The 22,479-nt window shown below is 40.0% G+C and overlaps 1 protein-coding gene across 4 annotated transcripts in view; it reads left to right on the top strand.

Moving 5' to 3' along the window:
* Nucleotides 1–22,479, top strand: part of GTDC1 (glycosyltransferase like domain containing 1) — a 710,677-nt gene that overhangs the window by 371,389 nt on the left and 316,809 nt on the right. For all 4 annotated transcript variants that reach the window (XM_029605412.1, XM_029605413.1, XM_029605414.1 and 1 more), the window contains one exon: nt 527–700. In XM_029605412.1, the coding sequence (XP_029461272.1) occupies nt 527–700 (174 nt within the window). The remainder of the gene's footprint in view (nt 1–526; nt 701–22,479) is intronic.

The following is a 22,479-nucleotide window of genomic DNA, read 5'->3' as shown; positions in this document are numbered from 1 at the left end:
TGCCGCCTAAACAATAGTGGGACAAAAAAGTATGAATTGATGACCAAGTATCAACTTTGCCTATGTCTTCAATGTAATTGGCCCTTAGATGAGCCAATGATATCACCATAGCTTTCACTTTATGAATCTTTATGAATCTTTAATTTGTAAACCAGCCAGTGCATAACAGTGTGTGATACAGTCCACTATCCAGTTCAACAGTTTGTTTTGGAATTGCCCTTCCCAACCTTTTGGAATCAAAGGTCACAAATAGTTGAGAATCTTAATGATGAGGATGAGTGCTCTTTAGGTAATATGCCAGGGCTCTCTTACAGTACAAAAAGCAGTGAGCCCATTGGAGGCTTACTAACCCAAGGCATAGAATGCCACAGGACTTTCATAAATTTGGACACTAAAGGGTGAAGAGAAATCAGAGCTATAGAGAAATATCACCATGAAACGTCTTTATTTATACATCTATTTAAGATATCAAAAATCCTAATGTGCATTTCAGTCTTTTTGTAGTAATATTAAGTATCTTCCACAGTCTTGTTGCAGATGTTGTTGTATTCAACTCTGCTTTCAACATGGAGTCATTCCTTACGTCTATCAGCAAATTTTTGAAGCTTATCCCTGACCACAGGCCTAAGGATCTGGAAAAGCTCATCAGGCCAAAGTGCCAAGTCCTGTACTTCCCAATCAGGTTTCCTAATGTGAGCAGGTAAGTAAGTTAGATGCTGGAATCCATATTGTAAAATAATGTGCCTTAACACTATCATATCCTGTAGTTCTGTCAAATTTCAACTTTCAGGTTTTAAATATTAATTAATGAATCTGGTACTTAAAAGCATTGTATTTTCTTGTCATTCTCTCCTTAAGGTACATGAGTTTAATATCCTCTTTGTAATAAGCTCCAAAGAACTAACAAAGGATTTCAATAGTTGAAAGCTTTCCAATAGTCCGTACCTTTCATGCTAAGATACTCGTGAAATTTGTCAGTATTTTTTTGCTTTTGGCAAAAACAGAAAACTTTGTATTTGAATATAAATCCTTTCAGCATGTGCATTCTAATTTCTCTAGAAGCATTTTAGTTTTACATACTTTGTAATTTTTTTTTTTTTTAATCCTTATAGAGATGATAGTAGTAGGGGTTGGACAGTGGTCAAAGCCTCTTGGTGCCAAGCTGTAGGGGCTGCCTGGTTGCAAGTTTTTTAAAATAGTTCTAGTTGCTGTTCTGTTTACCTCCGATTATAAAGCTGAGTAGGAGAAATGAATGGTTAGACTCTATAGGCCCTATGGTCTTTATCTGACATCATGTTATATGTTTCTTAAAATGGGCATATTTTTCAAACCTTCTTGCTGAGCTCATCCTGAAATTAGCAATTGGATGAATATAGGAGATCCTTTTCACTTGTGATTAAAGTTTGCACAATTATTTTTGCTATCAGAAAGAAAATATACCTCTCCCCAAAACTAGAAAATATGCTGCTCAGAAATTTAATCTAGCTAGAGATAGAACAGTTTTACAGCTACAGGAAAGGAATGTAGAGATACCTACATTTATACTGAAACCATGGTGGGAAACAATATCATGACACTAGAACTCACAAAGAAAATATTGAAGATAGTACGCTCTAGATGCAACATTTCATCATTTTAATGCACATCCCCTTCACAGCAATCAAATAACTTATCTTTGAACTTTTCTTACATCACACATAAATCAGTTACTTGCATTATTGATTGAAGTTTCTCCATCAACAAGTAGGGCTGAAGGAGCCATTAAAGGTAGTTGCCATCATGGACCATCTGATGGTCCATGATGGCATTTGGGACCATCTGATGGTCCCAAATGGATCAGTCTCTCTGAGCTCAGTAGAGCTTTGCTTTACTGAACATATCTTGAAGTTCTTGCGCAAGCATTGTATTTTGAACTGCCTCAGTCAGTGTTTATTCATACTGCTGTCCAGACATATAGCCTCTCTCTCTATTGTTTTTCTGCATTTGGATGGCCAAGGAACATAAACCAACTCATCCCTCAGAGCTTGGAGAGGAAGAGGGGCTCCATTGGCCCCAGAGTTCACCATCTTGTAGGCCTGGTTCTTTTGGGATCTCGGCGACATCCTTCCACAATGATAGCAGTACTTGGAATTGTAGTAGACATAGCATAACCATCTGTGACAGATCATAACCATCTGTGATGGATATTCTGTGTCCAAAGATACAGTCTTTGAACCCAATTATAGTGGACTGTTCCCAGCATTCTTCAGCAGAAGTGATTATTTATAAATATATATTTTTTTGAATTAGCACTGAAAAGTGCTGTTGTTGGTGCTTGTGAGGCAACTAGGCAGAAGAGAAAGGAGGTAGAACTTCATTTATTAGAAACATTTTCTTCATTCTAAGTTGATATTGTCTTACGAAATTTTGAAGAAATATTTATTGGAAGTTTTGAAGTTTTCCTCTGATATGATTCCACCAGTTTCTCATTTATTTTGTATATCTGGTTTCAAAAAGAAATAGCCAAAAGAAGGTGAGGAAAGCATTGATGTTCTAACACCAATTGCTTAAAAAATAAATGATTTTCTTGAAAAGTCTACAGATGAGATGAAGACTGGGTTACTCTGGTCTTTTCCCTGGATAGAGATTTGATTCATTGGACCTACTTTAAGATACTCGACCTGTTGCTCACTAATGGGGATAATGTCTCTAATGTCCACAGAGATGATCATTGGTGGCTGAAACATTAAACAAATGCTTCAGTTCGGTGTTCACAAATTAATACCCTGGAGAAGGACCATTGCTAGTTGATAAGAATGTAAATAGGGTTGGACTAGATAAAACTCCATTTACAGAGGAGAATGTATGGGAAGAGCAATGAAAGCTGAAAGTGGACAAGGCTATGGGGCCAGATGAGGTACATCCCAAGATACTGAGGGAGCTCAGAGATATGGTGGACAGTCAGCTTAAAGAACTGCTCAATAGATCCCTGTAAACGGGACTGGTGCCGCGAGATTGGAGAAGACTGGTTGTGGTCCCAGAGTGGAAACAAAGAGGAGGCTGGAATCTATCGGCAGGTTATCCACACTGTTGTGGTGAGAAAGTTAATGGAGACTCGGCTGAAGGAAAGGATAGTGAACTATCTACAATCCAGTGAATTGCTAGACCCAAGGAAGTATGGATTCATAGAAACATAGAAATGACGGCAGAAGAAGACCAAACCGTCCATCTAGTCTGCCCAGCAAGCTTCACACATTTTTTCTCTCATACTTATCTGTTTCTCTTAGCTCTTGGTTCTATTTCCCTTCCACCCCCACCATTAATGTAGAGAGCAGTGATGGAGCTGCATCCAAGTGTAATATCTAGCTTGATTAGTTAGGGGTAGTAAGCGCCGCAATAAGCAAGCTACACCCATGCTTATTTGTTTTACCCAGACTATGTTATACAGCCCTTATTGGTTGTTTTTCTTCTCCCCTGCCGTTGAAGCAGGGAGCTATGCTGGATATGCGTGAAGTATCAGTTTTTTTTTCTCCCCTGCCGTTGAAGCAGAGAGCTATGCTGGATATGCGTGAAGTATCAGTTTTTCTTCTCTCCTGCCGTTGAATCACAGAGCCATGCTGGATATGCATTGAAAGTGAAGTATCAGGCACATTTGGTTTGGGGTAGTAACCGCCGTAACAAGCCAGCTACTCCCCGCTTTGTGAGTGTGAATCCTTTTTTCTTCTCCCCTGCTGTTGAAGCTATGCTGGATATGCGTGAAGCATCAGTTTTTCTTTTCCCCTGCTGTTAAAGCAGAGAGCTATGCTGGATATGCATCGAAAGGGAAGTATCAGGCACATTTGGTTTGGGGTAGTAACCGCCGTAACAAGCCAGCTACTCCCCGCTTTGTGAGTGCGAACCCTTTTTTCTTCTCCCCTGCCGTTGAAGCAGAGAACTATGCTGTATATGCATTGAAAGTGAAGTATCAGGCTTATTTGGTTTGGGGTAGTAACCGCTGTAACAAGCCAGCTACTCCCCTCTTTGTGAGTGCAAATCCTTTTTTTCCACATTTCCTCTTGCTGTTGAAGCTTAGAGCGATGTTGAAGCCACAGTAAGCATGTGTATGTTTATTGAATAAGGATATTGTCTCCAGGCAGTAGCCATCATTATGGCGAGTCACCCACTCTTCATTGGCGGCCTCTTGACTTTATGGATCGACAGTGTTTATCCCACGCCCCTTTGAAGTCCTTCACAGTTCTGGTCTTCACCACTTCCTCCGGAAGGGCATTCCAGGCATCCACCACCCTCTCCGTGAAGAAATACTTCCTGACATTGGTTCTGAATCTTCCTCCCTGGAGCTTCAAATCGTGACCCCTGGTTCTGCTGATTTTTTTCCTACGGAAAAGGTTTGTTGTTGTCTTTGGATCATTAAAACCTTTCAAGTATCTGAAAGTCTGTGTCATATCACCTCTGCTCCTCCTTTCCTCCAGGGTGTACATATTTAGATTCTTCAATCTCTCCTCGTACGTCATCCGATGAAGATCCTCCACCTTCCTGGTCGCCCTTCTCTGTACCGCTTCCATCTTGTCTTTGTCTTTTTGTAGATACGGTCTCCAGAACTGAACACAGTACTCCAGGTGAGGCCTCACCAAGGACCTGTACAAGGGAATAATCACTTCCCATTTCTTACTCGATATTCCTCTCTCTAGGCAGCCCAGCATTCTTCTGGCTTTTGCTATCGCCTTGTCGCATTGTTTCGCAGACTTCATATCATTAGACACTATCACCCCAAGGTCCCTCTCCTGCTCCGTGCACATAAGCCTTTCCCCCCCCATCGAATACAGTTCATTCGGATTTCCACTCCCCATATGCATGACTTTGCACTTCTTGGCATTGAATCTCAGCTGCCATATCTTCGACCACTCTTCCAGTTTCCTTAGATCCCGTCTCATTCTCTCCACTCCTTCCGGCGTGTCCACTCTGTTGCAGATCTTAGTGTCATCCGCAAAAAGACAAACATTACCTTCTATCCCGTCCGCAATGTTGCTCACAAAGATATTGAACAGGACCGGTCCCAACACCGATCCTTGCGGTACACCACTTAAAACCGCTCTCTCTTCAGAGAAGGTTCCATTTACCATCACACATTGTCTTCTGTCCGTCAACCAATTTGCAATCCAGGTCACCACCTCGGCACTCACTCCTAAGCTTCTCGTTTTATTCACCAGTCTCCTGTGCGGAACCGTATCAAAAGCTTTGCTGAAATCCAAGTATATGATATTGAGTGCTCTTCCTTGATCCAATTCCTTGGTTACCCAGTCAAAAAAGTCAATCAGATTTGTCTGACAGGATCTTCCCCTGGTGAATCCATGTTGCCTCTGGTCCATCAATTCTCCGGACTGTAGATAGTTCACTATTCTCTCTTTCAGCAGTGACTCCATTACTTTTCCCACCACCGAAGTGAGGCTAACCGGTCTGTAGTTGCCAGCCTCCTCCCTGTTCCCACTCTTGTGAAGCAGGACCACCACCGCTCTTCTCCAATCACTTAGCACCACTCCCGTTTCTAGGGATCTATTGAACAGGTCACACAGCGGACCCGCCAGAACATCTCTGAGCTCCCTCAATATCCTTGGATGAATCCCATCAGGCCCCATGGCTTTGTCCACTTTCAGGTTCTTTAGCTCTTCCCACACATTTTCTACTGTAAAAGGATTTTCATCTATTCCACTTCCCTCCAGTTTCTTGTTGTGTAGAGATGGTCCTTCTCCAGGGTCTTCTTTAGTGAACACAGAGCTGAAGTATTCATTTAATATTTCTGCCATTTCTTCAGGTCCTGTTAGACAAATCTGATTAAATTTTTTGATTGGGTAACTAGGAAATTGGATCAAGGAAGAAGAAGATGTGATTTACTTGGATTTCAGCAAAGCTTTTGATATGGTCTCGCATAGGAGACTAGTGAACAAAATGGGATGCTTGGGAGTTGGTGCCAAGGTAATGGCGTGGATTTCAAACTGATTGACTAACAGGAGACAGCATGTAATGGTAATTGGAAATTACTCTGAAGAAAGACAGTGTTAAGTGGAGTGCCGTAGGGATCAGTTTTGGGACCGGTTCTGTTCAATATTTGTATGAGCAACATTGAGGAAGGGATAGAATTTAAAGTTTGTCTATTTTCAGATTATACTAAGATCTGCAACCGAGTGGACACACCTGAAGAAATAGAGAGAATGAAAAGTGATTTAAGAAGACTGGTCTAGGATTTGTCAGCTGGGATTCAATGCAAAGACATGTAGAGTCATGCATCTGTGGTGCGGTAATCCAAAAGAGCTGTATGTGATGGGGTGTGAAAGACTAACGTGTATGGACTGGGAGCAGGACCTTGGGATGATAGTGTCTGCTTCACCACCTTCAGATTGCCAATGTGACAAGGCAATAGCTAAAACCAGAAGAATGCTGGGATGTATAGATAGAGGAATGAGCAGTAAGAAAAAGGAGGTGTTTATTCCCTTGTATAAGTCCTTGGTGAAGCTTCATCTGAAGTACTGTGTTCAGTACTGTGCTTATATCTCAAAAATAATATAGACAGGATGGAAGCAGTCCAGAGATGGGTGACCTAAATGGTGTGGGGTCTGTATTGAAAAACTTGTGAGGAGAAGCTGAAGGATCTTGGTATGTATATCCTGGAAGAGAGCAGATACAGGTGAGATATGATACGGACCTTCACATATCTAAAAGGTTTTAATAATGCACAAACTTCAAACCTATTTCATTGGAAAGGAAACAGTAGAAATAGGGGTACCAAAATGAAACTTCAAAGGGGTAGACTTAGAACCAACCTAATGAAATATTTTTTCATGGAGAGGGTAGTGGATTCCAGAAGAGGTGGTGAGGATGAAGTCAAAGAATTCAAAGGAACACTGTGGATCCCCATAGGCTTGTGGATGATAATGAAGAACAGAGTGCATGGGTGTGACTTGCATGGAACAGCAGTTAGTATCCTTAATAGAAGGCATTGTGGATTTTTACCCTAAATCAATTAGCCTTAATGCTTTTGACACAACTGCAACATCCTCTCCATTTTCAGGTGTGGGGGGTAAGGGGGTACTGGATCCGAAGAAGTGGTGGTGAGGATGAAGTCAAAGAAGAGGTGGTGAGGATGAAGTCAAAGAATTCAAAGGAACACTGTGGATCCCCATAGGCTTGTGGATGATAATGAAGAACAGAGTGCATGGGTGTGACGTGCATGGAACAGCAGTTAGTATCCTTAATAGAAGGCATTGTGGATTTTTACCCTAAATCAATTAGCCTTAATGCTTTTGACACAACTGCAACATCCTCTCCATTTTCAGGTGTGGGGGGTAAGGGGGTACTGGATCCGAAGACCGCCAACACTCGGTCCCAACTTTTACAGTCTGGGATTCTGATACACCGACAATAGGGACAAAGCACAGGACTGCTTCTACTGCTAAGCCCAGAGGGAAAGCACATTCAAGCAGCATTGTCTGAATTATCAAGAAAACTGTTCACTATGTAAAAATGTTGTTTAGTAGTAATTTTGTTATGGGTTTGACAGTTGCTTGGTTTTGATTGTAAGCATTATTATACTTAATATAAGGCATGGGAGTGCGCAGAGCAGCTATTACTGTTCTTGATAGAGACATGAGGGCAACTTGCTTGGAGCGGCAGTAATTTTGTTACTATGAATATGGTTTCCCACATCCTGGATGTGCATATATAATGATGTTCATGCTCTGTTTGCAACAAGACTAAAATTGATGGACAGATTTGGAAGACTCCCATGAATGGATTATATATTGTGATAAATTCCAGGAAGACCTTGTGAGACTGGAAAATTGGGCATCCAAATGGCAGATGAAATTTAATGTGGATAAGTGCAAGGTGATGCATATAGGGAAAAATAACCCATGCTATAATTACACAATGTTGGGTTCCATATTAGGTGCTACAACCCAAGAAAGAGATCTAGGTGTCATAGTGGATAACACATTGAAATCGTTGGTTCAGTGTGCTGTGGCAGTCAAAAAAGCAAACAGAATGTTGGGAATTATTAGAAAGGGAATGGTGAATAAAACGGAAAATGTCATAATGCCTCTGTATCGCTCCATGGTGAGACCGCACCTTGAATACTGTGTACAATTCTGGTCGCCGCATCTCAAAAAAGATATAATTGTGATGGAGAAGGTACAGAGAAGGGCTACCAAAATGATAAGGGGAATGGAACAACTCCCCTATGAGGAAAGACTAAAGAGGTTAGGACTTTTCAGCTTGGAGAAGAGACGACTGAGGGGGGATATAATAGAGGTGTTTAAAATCATTAGAGGTCTAGAACAGGTAGATGTGAATCGGTTATTTACTCTTTCGGATAGTAGAAAGACTAGGGGGCACTCCATGAAGTTAGCATGGGGCACATTTAAAACTAATCGGAGAAAGTTCTTTTTTACTCCACGCACAATTTAACTCTAGAATTTGTTGCCAGAGGATGTGGTTAGTGCAGTTAGTATAGCTGTGTTTAAAAAAGGATTGGATAAGTTCTTGGAGGAGAAGTCCATTACCTGCTATTAAGTTTACCTAGAGAATAGCCACTGCCATTAGCAATGGTAACATGGAATAGACTTAGTTTTTGGGTACCTGCCAGGTTCTTATGGCCTGGATTGGCCATTGTTGGAAACAGGATGCTGGGCTTGATGGACCCTTGGTCTGACCCAGTGTGGCATTTTCTTATGTTCTTATCACTGAGACATGCTAAAGAACAATGTTGGTCTCCCTTTAAATGTATCATGAAGAGTCAAAAACCAGTATTTTAAAAATATTTTATTGGTCTTCTGTAAATGTGAAATGTTGCATAATATAGAGACTGGTTCATCCCGGTTTTCAACAGTATGTGTATGTACATGTAATACTCTCTTATAAGTCTGATAAATGTCTTGAGATAACCTTTCTCTTCAGACTGTGCCATCATGAATGGTACTGCGTATATATCTTAATATAAAGAATTGTTGAGCAATAAGGTTATTTATTTATTTAACACTTTTTCTATACCGACCTTCATGGTTGGGACCATATCAGATCGGTTTACATCAAAAAGGGGGAACTGTAACAAAACCGTAGATAAAACAGGAAGAACAAAGTTACATTCAACAAGGGTGGTAAACTTGGAAGCAAGACTGCTAGAAAGAAAGGTCTAAAGGAACGTAGTGCTAAGGATAAAAACAGCAGTTAAAGAGTCAGGGTAGGCTCTTATACATAACTTTGAGATAGTCAGGAGATCCATTGTTCATAATGGATTTTCGGTCGTCTAATGTGTGTCTAAGGGATCGGAGAAGGCCTGGCGGAAAAGCCAGGTCTTGAGTTTTTTTCTAAATGTTAAGAGGCAGGGTTCCAGTCTAAGGTCGGATGGGATATTGTTCCAGATAGCTGGGCCTGCTGTAGAAAAGGTTCTTGAGTAATGATGAAATACAGCAACTTTCAAAGGTGTATTTTGATCTGATGGATTTTCTAACAGTGCTGGTGTAGATACCTTTCTTTTATGGAAACATTTATGCTTGAAAATGAAACATCCTTATAAAATACATAGAAAGTGTCACATTATTGTCACTCTTCATTTTTATGTTTTCCACTTTCTATAAAATCTTAATTATCTAAATATTTATTATGGCCATAGTTTTTGTATTAATTTGACATTTGTCTTGAACAATATTGTAGATGGCAGAATATACAGTTTTAATAAGCTATTCTACTGACAGTATATGTACACAGATGTCAATACAGTAATACAGAAGTACTATGTAATTTCTGTTTTATAGCTCCTTTTTTCCTTCCTTTGGTTTTATTTTTATGTTTCCTTGTATTTTTTGTTCCATGTTTACATTTTTGTACATAAGCTTAGCACTGCTTATGACCACAATCATCATTTTCAGAAAAAGTTCTCCTCAGTTATAATATGCTTCCCACTATTTAGGATCACAGTGGTAAGCAATGCAAAGCAATAGGCCCTTTCTACATTTTTACATATTTAATTTCACAGATTAAAAGAACCATTGTAATGAAGTAGCTTACAATCTCTATATGTAAAATGTTTGGCATGGGCAAGGTGATGGAGCAATGGATGACAAGAGGTAGGGGAGATGGTATGGTAAGAAACAGTAAATGGGTCATTCCATATTAAGTGGACCAGGGGGTCCTCACTCATCTTCCTCCAAATCAAACAAAATTTTGCACAGATGTTCTCTAGGATCTCAAACAAAACCTTACTAAATTTTTCACCTGGATCTCCATTGGTTGGAGAGCTAGAGGCAGTTGAATCGAGGTCACCTCTAAGTAACATGCTCTGTGCAACTTAAAATGGCTATTTTGTCCAGGTACTGCAGCCCAACAACACCTCTCAGGGCCTGAAATTTTGTGGATTAGTACAACCCCTGGTGGCAAGTGCCAGTGCAAAGTTTGGAACATAACGTGACCTTGCCTCTCTTTTTATGGGCCAGCAAAGTAAGTGAAAAATGTTACAAAAGAAATATAAGACCTACTTTGACTCTTCATTGCTCCTGACTTATACTTGGATTCGGGCCTTGACTGGACCAGTAGTCACGGCCCATGGCATATACATATAAGATTTGCACTAAGAGGCTTTATGGACAACTGGAAGCAGATATAATTACATAAAGACACAATGTCACTTTTTAATGCAAATTTTTGCCAAATTTCAGGTGCAAATCTCGTATGTAGTTTCTTGTTTTATGCTTAAATAAAAGCTTGGAAACCTGTGGCTGGTACCTTGTCTGACTGTCTGGAGTGGCCCCTAGGCGATGGAGTTGTCAATTTTGCTGAACTGGCAGTGGCTCAGCCACCACTGACAAATGCAAAGTAACTAATCAGCATACAAAGTTTTGCATTGACTTTGATGATTAATTTATGAAAATATGTCTAAACAAATATGTGTCAAAAGCTAAAAGTGTGGTAAGCACAGTAAACTGAGCTGCATTGTAAAATTTCACATCTCATTTGCATGTTTCACAGTTGGGTGCCGAAGATGGATCTTTTTAGCATAGTGCATTCACATATGCAATTGATACTTGTCTTTGGGACTGTAATTCTGACCAAAACAGGGTGACCTCTGTAACAAAAAGGGTGCTCTTTCAAATGATATTAGAAAGAATAAAATGAAAAACTACACCATAGAGATATTTGCGCCCAAAAAATGGCAAAACATTTCATAAAAAGGTGACATCATGTCTTTATGTAACTATATCTTTGCTTTCAGGTGGCTGCAAAGCCTCCTAGTACAAATCCTAGATATACGTAATGGGCCTTGACTACTGATCCAGTTATGGCCTAAATCGAAGTACACATCAGGAGCAATGAGGAGTCAAATTAGTCCTTAAACTTCTTTTGTAAAATTTTTTATGTAGTTTGCTGGCCCATTAAAAAGGGTGGCAAACTCATGTTAGGTTCTAAACTTTGCATAGGAACTCAGCACCAAAGGTGGTGGTAATCCATAACATTTCAGGCCCCTAGTTACATCAATGGGTTTGAATTGATAATTTTCCCTTGTGCCAGCAACTGTATGACCTTTGCTAAACCTCTCATCCTGAACAGGTCTGATAGTTTCAATGCCCTCCTTTGGCATTAAAAAAAAATGTGTTACCAGGGACACAAAGAGCACAATAGTGTCACAGGCCAGGGCATGCTCCCAAAATCTCTGCCACAACACACTGCTAACATGGCATTACCGTATTTCCTTGGGAAGGTGATATTTTTGCATTTTGTACTGTTTGGCTGCAGTGCCCAAAGTGGCTGTTTTGTGTTGCGCGGAGCACAGTACTCTGAGCAACTTTTATTCATTTGCCTCTAGCTCTTGAACCAATAGAGATCCAGCTGAAAAATTTTGCATAGTTTTGTTTGAGGTCCAACGAACATCCACACAAAAGTTTATTCAGTTTGAAGGAGGTCAATCGTGGATGATTCTCTAAATTGGTCCACATATATATATATATATCGGCAAAAGAAGACCAAACGGCCCATACAGTCTGCCCAGCAAGCTTTCACACTTTTTTTTTCCCTCATACTTATCTGTTACTCTTGGCCCCCATCAACAACCCCCTGGTTCCAGTTTCCCTCCACCCCCGCCATCGATGTAGAGAGCAGCGCTGGAGCTGCATCCAAGCAAAGCATCCAGCTCAATTGGTCAGGGGTAGCAACTGCTGCAATAAGCAAGTTAGTTCCACGCTTGTTTGTTTACCCAGCCTTGTTAGTTGTTGTCTGAATATAATTCCTCTTTTCTTTATTCTTCCTGCCATTGAAGCAGTGCATTGCGCTGGATATGTATTCCCAGTGAAGTATCAGGCTTAATTGATTCAGGGTAGTAACTGCCATAACAAGCAAGCTACTCCCAAAATTATTTGTTTACCCAGACTATGTAATTCATTCCTTGTTGGTTGTTGCCTGAATAAAAATTATCTTTTCCTCTTTCCCCCCTGCCATTGAAGCAGAGAGCTATGCTGGATATGCATTGAAGAGAAGTATCAGACTTATTTGGTTTGGGGTAGTAACCGCTGCAACAAGCAAGCTACTCCCTGTTTTTTGTGTGAATGCAAAATCCTTTATTTCCACATTTCCTCTTGCCGTTGAAGCATAGAGCAATGCTGGAGTTACATTGACAGTGAGTATGTTTATTGAATAAGGGTATTAATCTCCAGGTAGTCGCCGTAATTCCCGCAAACTACCCCCATGCCTCTTCTCTTCATTCACATCCTTTAGACTTTATGGATCCCACAGTATTTATCCCACACCCCTTTGAAGTCCTTCACAGTTTTGGTCTTCACCACTTCCTCCGGAAGGGCGTTACAGGCATCCACCATCCTCTCTGTGAAGAAATACTTCCTGACATTGGTTCTGAGTCTTCCTCCCTGGAGTTTCAAATCGTGACCCCTGGTTCTGCTGATTTTTTTCCAGTGGAAAAGGTTTGTCATTGTCTTTAGATCATTAAAACCTTTCAAGTATCTGAAAATCTGTATCATATCACCTCTGCTCCTCCTTTCCTCCAGGGTGTACATATTTAGATTCTTCAATTTCTCCTCATAAGTCATTCGATGAAGACCCTCCACCTTTTTGGTCACTCTTCTCTGGACCGCTTCCATCCTGTCTCTGTCCCTTCAGAGATACGGTCTCCAGAACTAAGCACAGTACTCTAGGTAAGGCCTCACCAAGGACCTGTACAAGGGGATAATCACTTCCCTTTTCTTGCTCGATATTCCTCTCTCTATGTAGCCCAGCATTCTTCTGGCTTTAGCTATCGCCTTGTCACATTGTTTCGCCGACTTCAGATCGTTAGACACTTTGACCCCAAGGTCTCTCTCCTACTCGTGCACACCAGCCCTCCCCCACCCCCATCAAATACTGTTCTTTTCCGATTTCCACACCCCATATGCACGACTCTGCATTTCTTGGCATTGAATCTCAGCTGCCATATCTTCGACCCCTCTTCTAGCTTCCTTAAATCCCGTCTCATTCTCTCCACTCCTTCTGGCATGTCCACTCTATTGCAGATCTTAGTGTCATCCGCAAAAAGACACCTTACCTTCTATCCCGTCCGCAATGTTGCTCACAAAAATATTCATACCTGTCTAGACTCGTACCTGTCTAGACACCCCGCCTAGACTAGGCCCCCTGCCTAGTTAGGCATCATGTTTATTTTTTTGCTTTTTGTTCTCTATTTAGTTATGCTGTCCTTTGTTTCCGGCTACCTTAGCCTCCCCAAGTTCTGCCTCCTTGTTATATGTAACTTTGCCTCTTGTTAAATGGTTTATCAAGTTATACCCCATGTTCCATATAAACCAATTTGATTTGAATTTATTCAGGAATGTCGGTATAGAAAAGTGTTAAATAAATAAATAAATAAATATTGAACAGGACCGATGCTTGTTGCACTCCACTTAATACCGCTCTCTCTTCAGAGTAAGTTCCATTTACTGTCACACATTGTCTTCTGTCCATCAACCAGTTTGCAATCCAGGCCACCACCTTGGCACTCACTCCTAAGCTTCTCATTTTATTCACCAGCCTCCTGTACGGGACCGTATCAAAAGCTTTGCTAAAATCCAAGTAGATGACATCGAGTGTTCTTCCTTGATCCAATTCCTTAGTCACCCAATCCAAAAAGTCGATCAGATTTGTCTGACAGGACCTTCCCTTGGTGAAACCATGCTGCCTCTGGTCCATCAGTTCTGCTGCTTGTAGATAGTTCACGATTCTTTCCTTCAGCAGTGACACCAATATCTTTCCCACCACTGAGGTGAGGCTAACTGGCCTGTAGTTTCCAGCCTCTTGTCTGCTCCCACTATTGTGAAGTGGGACCACCGTCGCACTTCTCCAATCACTCGGCACCACTCCCATTTCGAGCGAGCTATTGAACAGGTCACACATGGAATGTCCCAGATGTCAGTCAGTTGACATGGGCTGTCCACCTTGATGAGACAAACTATATTGGGGAGGAGAATGGTGGAGGGTGACAGATGAATCTGGTTAAATTGGGCATTCATAAAAGTAGATATCACACAAAGTTAACATAAAAAATAGCGGATACTAGGGGTAGGCATGAAGAATTAGTATCAAAACTAGGGAAGCAGTAGTGTGTGAAAGATTATGAGCACAAAACCTCATAGTCTAAGTTGCAACTCCCTAATGGCAGAGTCCAATCTGTTATCCATGTTGCAACTCCCTAATGGCAGAGTCCAATCTGCTATCCATGATTTTTTTTCTGGCAGAAATGGTGCTGGTACTCACAGGTACAGTCCTCCTTGGGTATGGTATGGGAAAGGATGACCACCCAGTGGCCTTCCCCCTGCAACTGGCCACAGAGGCCAATGAAATGATAACATTGCAAATATTGCACCCAATCCTAGAACACCAATATACCTTTTGGGAAAACAAAACAAGCCAAATTACTATAATTCCCTACACAGAAAGTTCAAACAAGCAGAATACCTCACCTTAACAACAGAGACAAAAATATAAATAGACCCTCATCAAATATAGAATGAGTGATCACAAATTTTAAATAGAAATATAGAGATGAAAAACTGAAATTGAAACTCCAGGAAGCCAGACTCTGGATGTAGTGCAACACTGGAGAAATAGAAATAGATAAGAGAAATTTCTTTCTTTCTGTACCTTGCAAAACACAAAGATATCAGAGATGCTGCACATTCATATTCCCAAAGCTGACATATTCAAATTGCTAAACCAAAAGGAAAATGTTTTATTTTTTTCCTCTATCTTTTGCTGTCTCTTCAGTTTGGAACCTATCATAACATCCTGCCCAGCCACCCCCGCCAAAAATAACAGGGGCTGAGCAGCTTCAACATAAGACCTTCTCCCTACATTCCCACACACATGGACAATGATGGGGGGCTTGTCAACCCCATCATAAGACCACACACATACACATACTCACACCACACACACGCGCACACACACACATATGATGGGGCTCAGCAGCCCAAACCTTACACTTCCCACCTCCCTCACATGACGATGCCCTCTCCTTCACTCTAGCCCTCTTTCTTTCTCCTCCCATCAGGCTGGCTGAATCCTCTCTTTTCCCAGGAGCCAGTTTTCTTTTTCCTCTGTCCACTGTTGGAAACAGGATGCTGGGCTTGATGGATCCTTGGTCTGACCCAGTATGGCATGTTCTTATGTTCTTCTTATGTTCTTATGTTCTCTGGCCAGGCAGTAGTCTCTCTTCGCCAAGCCCCTTCTCTGCACAGATGAAAGGATACAGGGAGGTGGAGCGGAACACCAAATGCATGTTTGTTTTTTTTTGAGGGGGGACCACCAGACAATTCAAGTAGGTAGAAGAAAAGATGCCAGTACTCAGTACCAGCATTACCTCCTGAAAATGTAAAGTCCTGGTTGCTATCACAGAGATGTTGTTCAGTGAAACCCAGGACTAGGATATAGTTATACCAGGCCATAATTGTTTCAGAAAAAAACATAGCAGGTAAAGAAGGTGAAGTAAAAGCACTTTATGGAATAAATAATTTTAAGCTAACTGAAATACAGGTAAGGAGGAGGTGTTGTGGGTTACTTTGAAAAGGATAATACACGTCCATGTACACCAAAGTAATCTTCAATCATCCAATATAGGCATACGAGCTAGATAGTGATCTGTTAGCTTCCAAACTGTACCTGAATGTTCACCTTGAGCTATCATTGAAAAGGTGTGCACTAAGGGGCAAATCTTTAAACTTACGCGAGGGCGCAGATTTGTTCGCACATCCCGGCGCATGTTATAAAATCCAAAGTCGGCACGAGCAGGGGGGGGGGTGCACAATTGTGCAACCTGCAAGCGCCGAGCAGCCTGCCTCCATTCCTGGAGGGACTTTTTTTTTGTCCCCTTCACCTTTCCCTCCCTTCCCCTATCTAACCCACCCCCCAGCCCTAACTAAATCCCCTCCTACCTTATTTCGTGGCGTTACGCCTGCCTCTGGCGTAACTTGCGCACACCGCTGGCTCCCTTCCCCAGCACAGGCTGTTGTGCCGGACCACTCGGCCCTGCCCCGGACCGCGGTCACGCCTCCGGCCCCGTCCACGGACCACCGCCACGCCCCCAGCCAGCCCCTTATTCGAAGCCCCGGGACTTATGCGCGCCGCTGAGCCTATGCAAGATAGGCTCGGCACGCGCAGGGGGAGGCAGGGGTAGGCTTTCGGGGGTTGCGCGCATATCTTACGCTCGCAACCCTTTGAAAATCTACCCCTATATCTAAAACAAAATTACAGAAAACTTTCCTTGATGACTGTGGGTATTATTACAAAATTTGGCAATTAGCCATAGGAAGGAGTCCAAGTGTTTGTCTTATAAGAATCAAAACTGAAGATTGTAAGGCTTGAAATGGCTTTACCAATGGAGGTGAAGAAGGCCATCACTGTAATGCATTTTAGGCATGCTTTGGACTAATATGGATCACAGTAGCAAGAAAAGGATTGAGATATCAAGTAAAAAAAAATAATGGGAGAGGAGACAAATAGTGTTGGGTTTCACATAGTAATTTATATGTACATTTAATATAGAATAATCTCAACCAGGTGGACTGGCTGGTCCATTTTGTCCATTATCGGCCATCATTTATTCTTTTACTTTGTTGCATACCTAAGAATGTCATGACTGGGAAGGCATTGCTTTGGGGATATATCAGTCTGTCAGATGTTTATTGGAATATCCCATCTGCATAAACTGATAGAATTAGAGAAATTCTGGATTCCTTTCAAAAGGCTTTCCTCTGCAAATGGTATCAGAACCCATAAGGAACGGGGCTTTACAGTGTTGACATATTGTTATTTTTAACAGATGTTAAAGAACCAGCTTCAGCTCTTATATCATTTCTATCTTTGGCTAGCCAGGTTTTAGGTTACAAAATAAACTATACTGAATCTGAGATGATATGTGTGGGTCACAAAGAAAAATTAACAAGAAAATTGACTGGGTTTATTGTGTTTGCATATCTAGATAGCCAGTTCACTACTAAAACAATGGACCTTTCCTAAGTTGATTTAGGACTTGCAATATCAAATTTCAAGAGAGATTTAAATAGGAGGCAATGCCTTCCTAGATCATGGATAGGTAGAATAAACATTTTTAAATGATGGTACAACTTAATTTTTTAATTGTTTGTTTCCCCTTGATTTGTTCTAGATTTTCAGAGCCAAATGTCTAGTTTTATATAATGTAACTAGTCACCTTGAATTAAATTTAGCTTGCTATCGCAGTCCAAACAATTGGTGGAGTGGGGTTGCCTATCTTGAAAGTATTTTACTGGATGACTACGTTCATTTATGTATAAGGATAGTTGGGCTCTGTTCCACTTCAGTCTTTGATTAGTTTGGAGAACTGTTAGGTCCTGGGTGTAAATCTGATGGATCTTTTGGATCTTTCTTCCATAACACACATGAGCAGATATATTAGAAGGAATGACCCTGATTATGTTTCATAACTAAAAATTTGGAGATGTGAATAAATGCATTTGTAAGATGCCAACTTTGCTCTCTCCCATGTCGGTGATCAGAGAAAACTCTATCATCAGCATTCACTTGCACTCCAAATATAACTCAACAGCAAGGTTAGTGGGGCCTCCTACAAGCAAACCACTCCCGTCCAGGATTCCACAAGTGTGCTTTATTTTGATACGTTCTTTACGTAGAAACACAAATATATCATGGCTCATTTTTGCAGGTTTTTGTACTAGTTATAGGTCACTTTTTTTTGTGCAATATAGAGATTTGGATTGAATATTAAGCATATTCAAAAGGCAAATTCACTGTTCAGTATGGTCTGAGTAAGGGTAAACAAGCACAGATACACTTTCTAAAATATCAAAAGGCTCACAGATCTCCTTTGGATCCTTATGGATTGGTCCTCAGCTCTCGAATTGGCAGGAACCCTGTGGTGTTTCCAGCAACTCCTTTTGAGCTCCTGAGGACCAATCTGAATTCTCAGGAGCAGGTTTTAGGTCCGGGCTTGGGAGAGCAAATAAACCAGCTTCTGGTGTATCCATTGTTGCTTTGACAGCATATTTCCAGATCAATGGCCCCAGTATTCAAACCTTGGCTTTTTGTGGGTCCTGTGAAATATGTGTATTAAAATTACTGCCTTTGGAGAATGATGATTTACCTTCACGGCTTTACATTTTATTTATAAGATTGCTATTACTAATACTTATTTCTATAGTGCTATAAAAAAAATGCAGCAGTATACAAATACACACAGTTTACTGTTACAGGAAGGCTACACTCAGAAAAAGAACTCATCAGCATATTTCAAATTCTTTAAGGCAATTATAAGATGAATTGTGTGAGAATGATTTAGTTGACTAACATATAAATAAATAGATTTTATATTTAAAAAATCTCTATCAGTGCTGTCTTAATTTTAAAAGAATCTGTTGCTAACAGGGAAGCCTGCTTGAGCTTTTGCACCTTAATAGGGGTTTGGGAAAGTAAGAAATAAACATACATTGGAAATTATATTTTTAGTTCATTATTTAAAAGCAATATTCTTCTTGTTAGTAGGCTCATTCATCCAATTAATTAACCTTGATTACCCTTAGATGCACTCGTTTCATCTTTCCATCATTGGTGAAGATGTGTAACTTTTGTTTTAGTCATCATTTATCAGTGTCATAAGTGTTATGGAGTTTTATATTATAATTCTTAAAATTATATTTCCTGAAATAATTTCATGGTGGCTATGACCAAAACTATATCCAACTTGAAATCAATTGGTTGACTGAGATATAGCCTCCTTTCTAAAATGTGATGTTGTGAGGATATTTTCTTTTCTTTGTAAAACATTATTGACTTACTTTTTCACTGATCTTTGAATACAAACCTGTAGTTTTATGAATGAAAATACTTACTGCATTTCTATTGCCTGTTTCTTAGTAATTGAACCTGCGGTAGTGTCAATCTTGTTATTAATCAGGTGAATCTTTAAACTGAATTATACTTACTTTTTTAATATATTTGTGAGAGGTAGCTGATCCCAGTCTCAGCAACTGTTATTAACAATCTGCTGAGCTTGGCCCAGACCCCACTTTTCACAACTCATACAGCTCTGGTTATAGAATGTTGTCTGGGACAGGTGGAAGCTGGTGACTGGTGGAGAGTCCACAAGGGGTGTAGGAAGGTTGAATAAATCTGCTCCAAAGGGAGGTGAGCATCAGGCCACCTCCTATGCCCTTCCTCCCCTTTTTCGCAGGGCACATTGTCTGCGGTGTACTTATGTTGTTGTTTCGTCTCAGCTTGAGATGGTGACCCAAATCAAGTTGTTGATTTGTGGGGTTCATAGCTTAATTGTGATATCACTCTGGAAATATTATGGGGCTAGGAGATAATGCTGGTGTGCTAGGGCTGCACATTTGATAGATGGCCAAGGGATGGCCATTGGCAGTCATTCCTCAATGGGCCTTTCTTGCTGGATTGTGGCAAGGGAGGGCCTCGAATGGTGGTGGTGATCTCCTCAAAGTCATCTGAGGCTCAAGTGGATCATAGATGCCCCCCCTAAGTGGCCATGGGGACACCCAGGTGTCGGGGTGTGGTCTTGAACAGGAGCCATTGTATGTCTTGGGATCACATTTAACCCAATAAAGCTGTGGCTTTGTTTACACCAAATATTTGTCAATATGTTTGTTTTGAGAGTGTAAGGGAGGTGATGAATATGGATGGTCCATGTGGTCTCGGTTACCCATATTATGAGTCATGCTCATGTTGCATAAAGTACATTCCAATAAAATTAGCATTTTGTATATACAGAGAAGTTTCTCATGAGAGTTAAGGTCTTATAAAATGGTCTTGTTGTACAGCATGAACAAGTTATTATACTCTGATGCATTAAAAGTGAAGTGTTCTGAAGAAAATAATTTTTTCATTAAAATGCAGTTTGTATTGATAAAGGAGATTACAAGCATTTGATGAAATGTGAAACTTGGTTCTGCTCTTATCACTAAATCACCACTAGGTTTATTTTGGCAAGAAGAATATTATGTAATCTACATCAAGACCAATCATTATACCTGTTAGTTTTGTAATATATTAAATCATCTTTCAAGAAAATAGTTGAAGAAAATATGACGTAAATCTCTGACTGGGAATAGCACAGTGCAGTAACCAGAAATAATAGAAAATAAAAGGGTTATTGGTTTTGTCACAGTCATTTATCAATCAGTATTTTAAACATTGACAAGTGGTAATTTAATAGTGAATGACCCTGTTGGCAGGAAGTTCTAATGACATATGATGCCAAGTGATTTATCACTAAGGGTCTCTGTTGGGCTTCTTACCTTTCGCATTATCACAGCCCATATTTTTCTAGTTTGGGATGTGAGAAGCCTGAAAGAGCTAAAGCTGTGGCACCAAGTCTGAAACCACTCCTATGTGCACTGCTTAACTCTTGAGTTGCTAATTATCTAAAGTAGCCTGGACAGAAAAAATACAATCTTGGTAATATTTAATAATATATGTAGTAGTTTTACTTATAGCTGTTATGAGAAATGTCATATGTGTCACTCTTCCTTTGTCTACATCACCTTTTGTTTTATGTGATAATTTTTATTTTAGAATTTTGCCAATATTTCTTAACAGCTAAGATGTTATATTTTCTAATTATATGAATTTATTTTGTGATTTATTACTGTAAATGTATGACTGTATTAAATTGTAGTTTTAATAAGTTATCCATTTTGCTGTATTTTTTAAAATCTAAGTTGAAGAGGAAAGTGTAACAAATATTAGATCACATTAAAGTATGACAGTCAAATGAAAGCAATTATTTCTGACATAACAATAAAACTTACAGTATTGAAAGCAACGGAGATATTTTAAAAAACAATATCAATTCCCAAGATCATTTGTTCATATGTATGCTAACCACTTATTATTCCGTGAGCATCACTTTATTTTGGACAGTAATATGTCCTGTTCAGTCACTGTGCTGCAGTGGAATGTTTAAAGCTGAAATGTGCATTTGGAATGTGTTTGTTTGCTGCAGATGATTTGACTAAGCTTTGATGCGCAGTCACTTTCTGACATTTGTGCATTTCAGCAGTGAACAATGTAAACTCATTTTCCGAGCACTTTGATTACTTGTACATAGCAGTGCCCATGGCATGTGACAGAGAAGAACACTCTATCCACTAATCAGATAGATATGCTTCAAGCGTATTTACACAAAATAATGAAAACAGCTGTTAGGTACCTTTAAACTTGAGTGTGTTTTGTTATTAATCTACTAGCCCATACACATTACACTATAATTCTTCGCTCACTCAAGTTGCCTTTAATGACACAGTAATAAAACTGAAAAGGATGAAAGTAATGGAATTGTAGAACGTAATGCCTCAATTGTTCTACAGTGTCTTCCTTTTTGCCAAAATAAACCACAATTAGGTCCATATGGTGTTTTCAAGTTTTCAAGCAATGACCCTAATAAAAAGTAATGAATTTTTGACAAAAGAAAGCATAGTGCTCTTTTAAGCAGATATCTTCTCAATAGATTTAAATATGATTGCAAGCTGATGTATCAATAGACAAAATGTTCTATATTCTTATTTTCTTTTACTGGCACTTTCATTTGTGGCTTATCAAACTCAGCATTAAAGATAGGATCATGTCAAAATCCATCAGATATGATTCTTTTAGAGGACATTTTTTAGAATTTGAGAATATGAAATTCTAGTTGTTGCTGGGGAGTCACTTGCTACTGAGAGTATAGCTACATATACTGATATATTTAAATAAATGCAAATATTGTGTGTGTATTTCTAAATTTCATGTGGGGACTGAAATCTATAGAATTAATGTTCTACTTATTGTGCTGTCATTTCAAGTCTAGTCAGAGGGAGGAATAGAGTTTGATTGACAGCATATTCCCCTGGCACAGAAAAATATTATAAGTAGTGCGCTGTAGCTGAGCAGGAGAAGTGACAAAAGAACAGTCAACCTTTGAGGATGTTG

Source organism: Rhinatrema bivittatum, chromosome 6 (assembly GCF_901001135.1).
Source record: "Rhinatrema bivittatum chromosome 6, aRhiBiv1.1, whole genome shotgun sequence".
In the NCBI taxonomy this organism is placed as follows: domain Eukaryota; kingdom Metazoa; phylum Chordata; class Amphibia; order Gymnophiona; family Rhinatrematidae; genus Rhinatrema; species Rhinatrema bivittatum.
This window is presented reverse-complemented; position numbering and strand designations above follow the sequence as displayed.